At 41.3% G+C, this 13,741-nt stretch overlaps 1 protein-coding gene across 1 annotated transcript in view; it reads left to right on the top strand.

The window, feature by feature from the left end:
• Nucleotides 1–13,741, top strand: part of CSMD1 (CUB and Sushi multiple domains 1) — a 1,942,714-nt gene that overhangs the window by 1,637,656 nt on the left and 291,317 nt on the right. Inside the window, exon 26 of the mRNA XM_059384481.1 lies at nucleotides 13,056–13,258. Within this exon, the coding sequence (XP_059240464.1) occupies nucleotides 13,056–13,258 (203 nt within the window). The remainder of the gene's footprint in view (nucleotides 1–13,055; nucleotides 13,259–13,741) is intronic.

The raw sequence follows: 13,741 nt of genomic DNA, 5'->3' as shown, positions 1-13,741 counted from the left end.
TTTTATTTTTAGAACTTCCAGGAATTCTTTGAATTGACAAGTTAACTTCACATAAACAGAATATATTTTCTTTTCGGAGGATTTCAAATTTCTGTATCTTTTTACAAGTTCTTTTGTGTCTCGTTTCCTGAGAAATAAAGTGAGCATTATTCTCCTAAATGCAACCCAAGGGAAGAATTCATTCTTTGCCGGTGAATCTAATACTTCATTAACATTTTAATAAGGAAAGAGAAAAGAGAGTAATAAAGAATGACTTGAAGTAATAAAAAATGTGCACCTTTCACGTCACGAACTGGCTTTGAAGTGCAACCATTAGTATTCTAGGGGGAAGAAAAAGACCTTGGATACTCAGTCTGTTCTGGGAATGTCATAGGTCTCTTCCCTGTCTTTCTCATATGATAACTAGTCTTGCCACGTTTGTAAACAGATCTTTCTGATTTAAGCCACGAAGCCCTTCCTAAGTAGGGAGTGAAGAAAGAAGCATCAGTATTTGTAGTTAATTTACTCAACTTTGTCTTGAAATGTTTTTGGTAATTGCCTTCATTAAGAAAATATGTATTATTGTTAGTGTGGTACTTAAAAAAAAAAAACAACCTAGAAGTACATGAGGTTCAATGGTAGGCTTAACATAGTACCAATAATACTCAGAAAAATAGGGTCTGGTCTTAGCTTTGATATTGGTTGGCTCGTCACGAAGTCTTCGTTTTTCCAGTGGTAACATAGCCAATATTAACTACACCATTTACTTGATAATGAAGAAAACACCAGTTATAGAAACATGAGCCCAGGGATTAATTTAAGTATTAGAAAATTCTTAATATAAATGGAATTCATTATTATGCATTCAGACTATGATTCTTTCAATGTAAGTGTTTTTCACTCTCAAAGAACGAGTAAGCAGCAGGACCCCAGAAATTATAAAAGGGATGGTTTCTATACACCTCAGGGCCAATTCTCGCTGGGCCTATTCTGATTCCACTGGAGCCCAGAGCAATTTCTGATTGCATATTGCTATAACTTTTTGTTCAAGGTAATAGAAGAACCCTAAATAGTTGTTGTTATAGGGCACTTGGGTCTGGGAGAGGTTTGTAATTTTAACATATATTTGATAAAGCAGTTACCTGAGCCAAATTTAATTAAAAGTCTAATCACAAGACATTGTAGTAAATTTAGCCACATTTAGTGTTCTATGTAAACATTTCTCTAAGAGACTTCCTGTATTTCATTGCGGAGCACAGCTATAATTTATATAATAAAGGTAACAGTGCTATAAACGTCTTCAGCAAGCAACAGCGGAGGCCACATTTTACATAATCACATGTGTATATTGTTCCTTGGTTTTAATTGGTTTTCTGCAAGTGTAATTGTCTGGAAAACTCACTTTGAAAGTATTTCTGTTCCTAATCATTCACAGGAAATTGCATTTAGAGGTGTAGTTGAGGGGAATTCTTTTAGAAAAGCTCATGCACTATTAGAAACATCAGACGTACATCAAAATTTTATCAAGTTTGTCACAACTGGCCCTGTGCGGACTTTTACAGAAAGTGAAATGAGGGATGGTGGTCCTCATCTTACCTTGGTGTGTCTTAGAGTTGTTTCCTGGTCGTGTTGGGCGGTGGAAAGAGTACAGTGAGATCTAGCTTTGAAATCTGGGGATATTTTAATTTATTTTTGACCAGACTTTAAGCTCTCCATGAGAAATAGAGTCAAGAGGAAAATGGTAAGCCAATAGCCTCTATTCATTAGACATTTATGTTCAATCTCAGTGTTGAGCTTTGCTTAGCAAACAGGCTAGAAACCCAAGTCGGAAGCCTTTTGATGATGGCAGTGAAGCATATGAGGCCAGAAACAAAACGTCTGCAACTTCTTCTCCCTTGTTTAGAACACCAAAGTCACAGCTAACTTTTGGAGATAATGTGAGGAAATGACCAGCCAAGAGAATTGCCTCCAGCAAAAGGGAAGAGAATGGTCACACTGCCAAGACTCCCATGTCTCGGGCTGTCTTCCAGTCCTTGGTGTGGGGCCATGGGGACAGCCATTGAGCTAGTGCACCTCCCCAGCCGCTCAGGAGACAGAAAGTTAGAGGCAGGAGAGCTGCAGGCACGCCTCCTTTTGCAGGATCCTGATACACCCAATTTCAGATGTGATTATTTAATTAACACCATTTAATTATTAATTAAATGATTAATTATTTAATTAACTTTAACAACACAATTGAAATTCCAGTAGAAATGTTTGGACTGACTGGAAGAATTGTGTCAAGGACAGACTTCTCTTTTTCCTCTTTGTTCCCGTATCACTACACAAATCACAGAGGCACATCACGATCGCTGGCTGACCAGGTCTTCCGTCAAAGTCCCTGGGGAGTCAGGCACCGAGCATCTGCTCTTCAGGTCATGCACAGACAGCAATGCATGCTGTGTTGCAACCCATGAGAAATCCACTTGACATTTTACATCAATAGATCATGAAGAAGGGCATTGGCCAAAAAAAGAAGAAGGTATGGGGGAAAAAAAAAAGAAGACAAGTGGTCCCACTTCAAATTCGAGTTGAACGTAGATGGAATTTTGGAGGAGTTGACAGTGGAAACACTGGTTTTCCCACTGCTTCAGAAGTGAGCACTCCCCACCGATAGACTCTAGACACCTCAACATCTGCCTTTACTACTGTCATTCCTGCTGTTACAATTCCTGCTTCGGTATTCCCGATTCCTCTCAGATCCACCTTCCTCCCGCTGGCTGGGGATTCTGATTTTCAATATGATCTTCTGCTCTTCCCTGTTTCTCCTTCCTTGGGCTCATTATTTCCCCAAATAGAAAATCCAAGGTGTCAGTAGATGTCCCACAGCATTCCTCTGGTAATCACACCGAATGTCTCCATAATCAGCACTGAGAAAATGGCAGCTGCATATAGGTCAAGCCTTGTCGTCTCTCCGCTTGTTTATCCTCCTCTCTTGTCTGCCACTTCCAGTTCCTCACTTAACCTGCCATCACCTTTCTCATTGCAATCTCCTCCCAGCTGACCTTTTCCAAACCATGGCTAACTCTCCCCAGTCTCTCAAACGCCCCCCCCATGATCAGCTCACATAAGCTCCTTAACCAGAGCGGTAATACCCTCTTTGATTCGGCTTACTGTGCCTTTACAAACTTCTCTCTCACTACTCATGTGTGTGTCAGTCCCGCATCCCAGCTGTCTCTGACCTCCGCACTCCCCGTCACTCCTTGTCGCCTCATCCCACTTTCTTCCCATCTAGTAGGACCCGTTACAATGTCAGCTCCTCCACAGAGCTTCCGCTCTTTTTACCCCATCCAAAAATAACCTAGTTTCTTCTCTGAACTCAGCATTTCTGTCCGATAGCAACCTTCCTTCAGACGTGTAGTCTGTGCTAACGTCATAACCCTGTATCCAAGGATGGAAGACAAAACTCTTCGTATCACAAGCTTCTCTCCCACCCACACTCCTGTGACCCTCACATCTCCTTAGTTCCATGACTGAAGCTCCCAGATAGCACTTACCGACCCACAATTGCCACTACTCCCCTTGTCCAGACCCTTGTAATGCATGGGGCCTGTTAACTGACCATCTTGCAAAGGCTTTCTCTAGTCCACTGTTCTCATTCTAGGGAACATTTTCATTTTCTTTATTAACAATATTAGTTTATTATGGCTGAAAAATGAAGACATACAAAGACATTTTGAAAATTGTAAATAAAAAAAAAGTCTTCCGTTATCCCTATAACATACATAATTGTTGACACATGGACACATATCTTACATGTAACTAAGCATATTCTATAGTTGTTAAATATTGTCTCTCTTGTTGGTTATTTATATTATTTCTAATTTTCAATATTGTATATAATCATACACCAAATAGTATTACAAGTAAACCTTTGCTTTTATTTGTAATTAATACCTTAGAAACAACAACCACAGAAGTTTTTGCTGGCTCAAACGGTGGAAACATTTTTACATATATTATTACAAATCTTTCTGTGATACAAAACTGATCATTTCACCTGTCCACTTAAAAAATTATTTTGTCTGCGGGATGCCTGGGTGGCTCAGTTGGTTAAGCAGCTGCCTTCGGCTCAGGTCATGATCCCAGCGTCCTGGGATCGAGTCCCACATCGGGCTCCTTGCTTGGCAGGGAGCCTGCTTCTCCCTCTGCCTCTAGCCTGCCACTCTGTCTGCCTGTGCTTGCGCTCTGTATCTCTCTCTCTCTCTAACAAATAAATAAAAATCTTTAAAAAAAAATTATTTTGTCTGCTTAGTATATGCAGAATAAATTAAAGTCCATTGACATACTATTCGAAGTATGTGTTTTTCCCTTATTTTTGAACTATTAGAAAAGTGTTACAGAAAAATAAGAAGCCTGAAAAGCAGTTTTCTGTCATCCTAGGTGTGAAATAACTACAGTTGGAAATTTTATCTGTATTTCTATAGGTCTGTATGCAAAAATGAATATATAAAATTCTATTCATTTATCTATTTATTAAATTATTTTTACAAAAATAGTATCGTGTCACATAGTATTCTGAGCATTTTTTGGGATAATAAATGTAGGTAGAGTCTTAGGTCCTTCCTAGATTCCAACGTATTCTCTCATGTCACTGCATGACATTGCATTGGCTGGATGTGCTAGCTTTTGTTTAAACCACACCCTGTTGGATTATTGGGTTATTGTAGAGTTTCCCCTGTAATCCGCCATGAAGTGTGTGTGCTCATCTAAGTTTTGATGGCCATTACAAAATTGTTTTTAAAACAAATAAAAAGAGATAAAATAAAAAGAGTAGATATCACCTCCAACAGTGTATGAAAAGGAAGTCTCCACATTTTCACCGAAACCCAGCAAAGTCTTTTAATCTTTGTCAATGTGTCAGGCCAAAAAAAAAAAAAAAAGTCTCTACAACATTTTATTTGTTGTATGTATTTGCAGATTTTATTTTTTGACAGTTTTGACGTATTTAGGTATTTATTTGCTTCCTCATTTCTGTCCCTCTGTCTTTACTTGAATTTCCTTCCTTCCTTCTCTCTGCCTGACAAGACCCCTCAGAGACATCTTGAGACACAGTTGGACACATGTCCCTCTATGCTGACCGAAAGCTTTATTTGTAACTGTGGACACTTGTGATTCTGTGCATTGCAGTGTGTATGGCTTTTTTGTTTTCTCATGTACCTGTGTCTGAAATAAGTATGAGTTCTTTTGGGATGATACTATATTTTATTTGATTTTTAAATGTTCCCTGCCTAGTGGTGTAGTGTCTGGCATATTGACCTTTAGTATTTCTTTTATTTTAAATGACTGTGAATTTATTTGTATTTAAATTTTGTTATATTGTATTTATTGTTGAAGTCATCAGACATTTTCCAAATTGCCGAATATCACAGCACCAAGGTGCCTGGTTGGTTGGTTGTCTGTGGAAGCTTCTCATCAACGCATATGCCTAGAAGGACACAAACTACCAGTGTATGGCTTGTCCACACAATAGCACCTTGTGTAACCAGCAACCAGATAGAGAAATAGACTCGCCAAGACACAGCATGTGCCCTTTGAGCTCCATGTGAATCATTCATCCTCAAGGATGATCACTGTGGCCTTCAGATGGTCTGGCCTAATTTGGACGTTGTATAAAATAGAATTATGCAGTGGGATTGGTATGGTATCTTCATTTCTGCAAACTTCGCTCCCACTGACAGAGCTTGATTACGCCATCACATGAATACACCATCACTTACTTATTCATCCTTGGTGTTGATGGACGTGTGGGTTGTTTTGTCTGGTTTGGGCTGTCATGTTGTCTATGCTTTCATGTACTATTCGGTGAGCGCACGCATGTTTTTCTTTTGGATCATACCTGGGGCTAGAATGTCTAAGTAATGGTGAGTTCTATGCTCAGCCCTTGGTAGATTCCACCGAATGACCTTCCGGAGTGGTCCTACCTACCCCCATTCCAGACACGTGAGGTTTCCAGGCTCTCCACCTTCCAACCACCTGTGGCATTGACTTATTTTTTTCATTTTAGTCATTCTGGTGAGTGTGTAGTTTTAATTTGCATCTTTCTGATCACGTCTTAATTTGCATTCTCTGATTGGCCCTTGGAATATCATCTTTTATGAATTGCCAGTTGAAGTCTTTTGCCCTTTTTATTTTCCTGGATCAGATTGCCTCTTTTACTTATTGATGTGTGTATAGTTTTTATATATCCTGAATGCATTATAGGCTAATTATAGGTTTAACACTTACCTTTATACTCTATGGTCAGTCTTTTGGTATCATAATGTCTTCTGATAAACACAGGTTCTTAATTTCCATGACTCAATTTTATTTTTTATTCATTTTTCTTTTATAATTAGTGGGTTTCTTACATATATTTAAATTGTGTTATGTCAGATGCTTTTTGGAGCTGTTAGTATTTGGGAGTCCAGATTAAGAAATTCTGCATCTCCAAAATTATAAAAATATTATCTGAGGTTTTCTTGCAGATTTATTTTACTTTCCACATTATGTCTCTGTTCCAACTTGAATTGATTTTCATGTATGTATGAAAAATATTCAAGTATTTTATTATTGTTGCTGTAGTCATCGGTGAAATTAAATTGGCCATTTGTTAAAAAGTCAGTCTTTCTTCATTGCATGTTACAATGCAATCTTTATCATTAACCAGATCTATATAGATATATAGATCTGGAGGTATTTTTCTATCTTAATTACTTAATTATTTGTAGTAAGTCTTGATAACCAGTGTTATAATCCTCCATCTTGGTCTTTGTAATGTAGATTGCTAGAACTATCTTGTCCTTTTGCATTTCCATATTTAGTTTAGAAAGATTTGTTACAGTCTACAAAATAAATTTGTAGGACTTTGATTAGAATCACATTATATCCATAAATCGATTTAAGGAAAACTTATATCATTCACAGTGCTGAATTTTCTGATTCCTATCATGGTGCTTGGAATATTTATTTAGACCTTATATAACTTTTTTTTTCTTTTTTTAATATTTTATTTATTTATTTGACAGAGAAAGATCACAAATAGGCAGAGAGGTAGACAGTGAGAGAGAGAGAGAGAAGCAGGCTTCCCGCTGAGCAGTGAGCCCGATGCAGGGCTCAATCCCAGGACCCTGAAGTCATGACCTGAGCTGCAGGCAGTGGCAGTGGCAGAGCCACCCAGGTGCCCCTACTTGTTTTGATAATGCTTTTCTGTGTGGAGGTCTTGTAGATCTTTTGTTGGAATTATTCCTACCTACAGGATTTCTTAATATTAATGTAAATAGTATTTTTATGTCATTTTGCTTTGGTGGCTGCTATATGAAAACAAAGTATATTTTTGCATTTATCTTTTATAAATTCTCTTATTAATTCTAAGCATTTGTAGGTTTTCGAGTTTTCTTTATGCATATAGGCATGTTATCTACAATAATAAGAGTTTATTTTCTTTTTCCCAAGTCTTATACTTTTGTTTGTCTTATTGCAACGGCTACCATCTCCAGAATAATGTTAATTAGAAGTGGTCATAGTGGACCTCACTGTTCTGTTCCCAATCACAGTGAGAAAACTCTTAACTGTCCCCCAGTAAATAAAATTTAATTATACAAAATAACTCCTCCATATAGAAAAAATAATAAATAATAAATTTTACCATCTAAAGTTATAAAATTCTCCTAAAATCTATAGGAAAATTATTTAAATTAATAAATAAAATTATTTGTACAAGGCAATTAAACATCATATTAAACATCAATTAAACATCAATTAAACATCCATATTTCTTTTTTTTCACTTAGCTATATTTTACAGACTTCTCTCTTGATAGATAAGTAGGTAGATAGATATATCAATATGTCAATATTTACTGGACTTTTAATACCTTTGTTGTTGACCATTTATCTTATTTTCAATTTAGCGCCAATTTAAAAATATTTTGTTAAATGCAGGATGTATATTTCTGTATGTTTGTCTATATTGAGCTCTTGGAGTCAATTTCGATAATCTGTATTTTCTAGAAAACCATTTCACATGTAGTTCTGCCAGATTTATAAACAGAAACATTACTTAGTTTCCTCCTTTTCTTCTTTTCTTCGTTAGGTTTTTTAAAAAATTTTTATCAAAAATTACTCCAAGCACACAGTATATAAGTATATAGTCAGTTCTACAGTGGACAGTTACGTAAATAGCTCATAATTCTGTAGCAATAGTTGTTCCCTACATCATCTTAAATTCTGGAATTGATAGACAATGTGAGTTTTGCAGTTAATAAGTCTAATATGTCCTGAGTAGTATGAGTGGAAATCAGTGACCACCTAGATACATTCTAGTAAGACTGAGAGACACCAAAGGCAAGGTGATCTAAGGAACAGGCAAAGAAAGAAAGGCCTCTCTTAATTAGCCTGATAAAAGACATCATAACAATACAGACTAAAAGGAGATCTTTGAAGAACTAAAGGGAAATAACCATTGATCTGGAAATCTGTCCTCAAACTGTCATTCCTTACTAAAGCTTCCTGTTATGCAGTTATTAACACAAAAAATAGCACTAGATTTTGTTTAGTGGAAATATTTTGTTTACCAGAAATATATGATAGTTAGGAACTTTCACTCAGCTAAGAACATAATTTAATATATACATGAATGGGCTATATGGAGACATTGGAAATGGCACACAGTACACTACTTAGAACTCTATATGACCCATAGATCAAGCAGATAACAAATCTTAAAGAAGATCTGAACTATGCAGTTATTGGACTTATTTTTAGAAGATATTCAGTCTCCAGTTAGAACCTGCATGTTCCATTCAAGTAAGTAAGAGACGTACATAAACATGATCACATACTAGGAACAAACTGGAAGTAAATACACAGAATTATTCTTTTATGCCCCATATGCTGACCAAAATGGGATAGAAATCGGAGTCTACAGCAAAAAAGTAATGTAGCGGAGGAAAACACTCCCCGTCTTCCCGTGTAGCTTCTTGGGCTGCTCTAATCATGACTCTGACATGAGGCTGATGAACAGGAGAAAAACCAAATTTAATTTACATGTACAGAAACCGCATCGGACACGTGAGACTCCTAAGAACTGGCTAGATCAGGCAGTTTTTACAGCTTTTATACAAGGAGATAATCCATGAAGAATTCACAAGACAAAGGAGTTGGAACTTGGGGGTTAGGTGTTAGTGAGGAAGTCGCAGGTTGGGCTGCACAGCCTAGTCAGCCCTAGGTTCCCTCTCCCTGGTGGGAAGGATGTCTCTCTTCCTGGTACAGGAAGGTCCGTCTCACAGCGGACATTTATCTCCTGCTTTTAGGGTGATGGGGGAGTGAAAGTGTCCCTCTTGCATAACCTGTTTCTTAAGCAACTTTAATTCAAAATAATCAATGTTCTGTACTGTAAGGTGACTAACATAACACAATTAAAAAAAAAACACACACACAATATTCAAATGTGGTGTATTGGAGTTAGCAGATTCTGCTCCTCTAAAAAATGCATAATTAATAATTTCATACTTAATTTATAGCACTGGATGCACATTTAGAAAAATACGGGAACCTGAAAATCAACAAGTTTCTAGCTAAGGGTGCATACAAAATAGTATCAGAGTAAATTCACAGAAGTAGAAATGGAAAAACGAGTAATGTGTAAGAAATTAATGAGGGAAGCAATAGAGGAAGTTAACGAACCCACAAACTGGCTTTTGAAAAGGTATCATTGAGTAACCCAATAACTGAAGTGATTTATTAAGATAAAATATAGGAGGCCCAAATAATTAACATTAGGAATGGAAATAAAAATATACCCATGTGGTAGAGATGAGTTTTTAGAAAATATAAGAAAATGATAGATTATAATATATCAATATATTAGAAAAATTTCCGGTCAAAAGAAAAATAAGGCAGTAGTTTGATTCACTTAATGAGGCTAAAAGAACCTGTGTCCAATGGCAAGAAAGCATAAGAAATAGAAATTAAGAGCTAACTCTGTAACTCATTCTATTATTTAAAAAATAACTATATGGTCTTATAAAAAGATGTAGAAAAAATAGCTTAGCAGAATTTAATACTTTTTTTGAAGATTTTATTTATTTGAGATAGAGAGAACATGAGTGGGGTTGGGGGGGTCAGAGAGAGAAGCAGGCTCTCCACCGAGCAGGGAGTCTGATGCGGGGCTCGATCCCAGGATCCTGGGATCATGACCTGAGCCGAGGGCAGAGACTTAACCCCCTGAGCCCTCCCCAGTGTTCCTAGAATCTAATACTTCTTCATGATCAACTACAGAGCAAACTAAAACAGAACCCTCCTACCGTGGTAAGCAGTAGCAATTTTTCTTAAAATGAAAGAAGTTTGTGATGAAATCTTTCAACAAAAAATATAATATGATATGATGTGATATGATACGATGTGATATGATATGATATGATATGATATGATATGATATAATAGAAAGAGTGACAAAAGAGACGGCACGTCGCACACGCGGGGAAGCTGTGTGTTCAGGCGATTCAGAGCCTGGGTCTCTCCTTCCCTTCACCCACGTCCTTTGACAGCCTCTCCTCGTCTTGTGCTCGAACAACCCGTCTATGCTGAGACACACACGTTTACTATTTCCATCCAGACGCTTTTCAAAACTCACGGTTCATATGAACAGCTCTGTCCTGACCCTGACCGTCACGACTCATGCCCATTTCGCATCTTGAACCGACATGTGCAAAGCCCGTTGTCGTCTGGGCTTCCCCATCCCACAAAACCTTCCCCCTTTCTGTTTCGCAGCTCACTCGATGGCAGCGCTGCCTTTGTATTTTTAAGAAGGAAACCTGCAGTGGCCTTGCTTTCTCTGGTTCCCGTATGTGCCTCATCCCCTGCCGGTCCTCCCCTCAGAATGGGCCCTGCACGGGACCTCCACTCAGTATCTCCGCTGTCGACGTGTGTCGCCCCATGGGATGCTTCCGTGCTTCCCTCCCCCCCGGACGGCAGAGCCGGTGCTCCTGACTCTGCTCTGTCTTCTCTCCCCACGTGCGTTTGCCACCCACACACACACAGTCTGCCTCCCTCCTGTGCGCAGTCCTGGTTTCGGGGTATGGCCGGCTCCTCCTGTCACCATGCCAGCGCCCTGACGGCAGGTTCTCTCTTTCATTCTCTGATGTATCCGAAATTTCTGGAAGAGTGCTGGGTACACAGCTGGTGATCAATACATATTTGTTGAAATGCTGAACCGGGCTGAAAGAGGGATGCCCTAGAGACACAAAAATGGGTTCTACCTCATGAGAAATGAGGGAAATGGAGTCTGCACAGGCCACCGTTCCTCAACCATCAGATGCTTAGGTTCCCAGCCCCTAGAGTGAGATAACGTCAGATATTGATAAAGATGGGCCCGAGCAAGGCTATGCGTGCATTACTGAGAGACTACCTACCTACAGTCCCTCGGCAGAACAGCTTGTAGATTGTTTCTGAGCCTGGAAAGACCCTGGTGAGTCCCCAGGCCTGCTTCTGGCACCATTGCCGAGACTGAGATGTGCCAATGGGACGACTCTTGTGGAGCACGGTGTAGAGGTATAGACACGTAGGAGCACCGTGTAGAGCGTAGACGCATAGGATCACTGTGTTGTACGCCCGAAGCTCATGTGATGCTGTGTGCCCACTACACCTCGACAAAAAGAAACACACACACACGCACACAATAAATAAAATGCAGATGCAAAATCCTTTTCAGTAGATGACTAGAAAAATAAAGCACTTTTGCATGCTTGTAAAGTGGACTAAGAAAACCTACATTTTCTGGGATAGAGAGAAAGACACTTTCATGTAACGCTGACTGCAAAAAGCAGCTTGCAGGGGCACACGCAACACCAAAATGACATCTCTTATGCAATCAGTGTTGAATGTACAAATTAGGACCCTATATTGCCTGGGGATATATATGCACACCACGGCCGTGAAAATCACCGAAACGTAAACGGAACATGGTCTGTGAACATTTCAGAACGTGGACTGAGAGGAAGGACAGACGCCTCAGTGGAAGGAGGGGCCGTGGGGCTGTGTCTTTAGGGTTTTGTTTTAAAAGGTCTGAAGCATGTCGGGCAACAGGTGAGCGCGGGGGCAGTGGGCTCCGAGTGTCACTACCCCCGTACTTTCCTCTGTATTAAAAATATTTCATGTGAGACGCCTTGAAAAAGTGCCACGCAGCACGTACTTTCTACAGGTTGAGACAGACACTTTCTTTGAATATATAATACGCAGAGAAGAAATTATCGGGGCCCGTGGCCCTATTTCCTTCTGTCATTTGTTGCGATGTTTGTGGAACCAGCAGTGAGGGAGAAACTGGAAAGCGAGGCAGCCGGGAAGTGCCGGTGGCTGAGCTCCCTGCAGCTCTGCTGCCGTCCCCCCAGGCCTCGGCCGAGGCTAGGAGCGAGCTTTCCAGACCCAGAGATGTTCCCCTCGCTTTGGGAAGGACCTCGACGTCTGGTCAAAGTGTATTAAAATGTTACCCAGAAAGGAGTCCCTAGGACACATTTCTGCCTTTGTGTGGGTCCTGCACACACTGTATCTCTCTGAAAATGCCCTGGGTAGAAAGAATCCCGGTGGCAGGTGGGAAGGTGAGGACTCGAGGACCCTGTCCTTGTGCAGAACGTCCTCGCCCCTGTGTGTCCCGGGCACGCACGCTGCCCCCCAGTGGGGCATCTCGGGAACCGCACGGACGCCTGTAAAAATCCTTGATCTGCTTAAAGCAAAGCGAAGTCAAACTCCCCTCTGATTTGGGAGGCTGAGAAAGCTTTGAATCATAGGAAGAACGGGCAGTCTCGGAATTGTTTGGGTCCTTGAATACGTAGCTCAGCGCAGAGCCCCACAGGCTCCGTGTCCTGCGCCTGCCCAGGTAACTCTCACTTGCCCCCGGGGACACGTGTGTCTGAGGCTTCTCAGGGTCACGCTGCCGGAGACACCTGTCCGGGGGAGGAGGGGACCGGCCCGGTGAGCCCCTGCGCGTCCCGTCTGTGCCAGGGGCTCGGGTGGCGCGGGGACCCGTCCCGGCAGTCAGCACCGCCTCTGCTCTCTCCACAGTCTGCACTTCATCGTGTTCGACACGGAGACGGCCCACGACACCCTGAAGGTGTGGGACGGCCCACGGGACAGCGACATCCTGCTCAAGGAGTGGAGCGGCTCCCTGCTCCCCGAGGACATCCACAGCACGTTCAGCGCCCTCACGCTGCAGTTCGACAGCGACTTCTTCATCAGCAAGTCGGGCTTCTCCATCCAGTTCTCAAGTAGGTGCCGGCCGCCGCTCGTCCGCGCGCGGGCGCCCGTCTGCCGGGTCGCCAGACCTCGCTGCCCGTCCTCGGGCCTCCCCCCTCGTGCAGGTCACTTCTGCAGAGCGTCATGATGTGACCTTTGGAACGGGCAGGGGGAGAGAAAGGTTCATTTTTGGACGTGCGGTCCCCGACCAGATAGGGCGAGCAAGGCATCTCCGTAGTTACAGGAAAACGGAGACGTGTCATTTTAAAGGCTTCAGACGGCCAGCAGAATGGGGGCCCTGGATGAGGCTGGTCTCTACCCAAATGGGAACTTGGTCTCAGGTGGCCCCGTAAACCTGCACCAATACCAGGCCTCCCGTTACCCCACGCTGTGCTGTGACGTCCCCACGAAGTGCAGCTGCTCATCAGACGGGAGGGCTTGCCGTCCACTAACTGGACAGGAGGGCCTGCCATCCACTCCTGCAGAGAAGGGCCCTGCGTTGCCCCTCCTCTGGG

This window comes from Mustela nigripes, chromosome 18 (assembly GCF_022355385.1).
Source record: "Mustela nigripes isolate SB6536 chromosome 18, MUSNIG.SB6536, whole genome shotgun sequence".
Classification (NCBI taxonomy): domain Eukaryota; kingdom Metazoa; phylum Chordata; class Mammalia; order Carnivora; family Mustelidae; genus Mustela; species Mustela nigripes.
The sequence above is the reverse complement of the archived record's forward strand: the minus strand, read 5'-3'. Positions and strand labels throughout refer to the sequence as shown.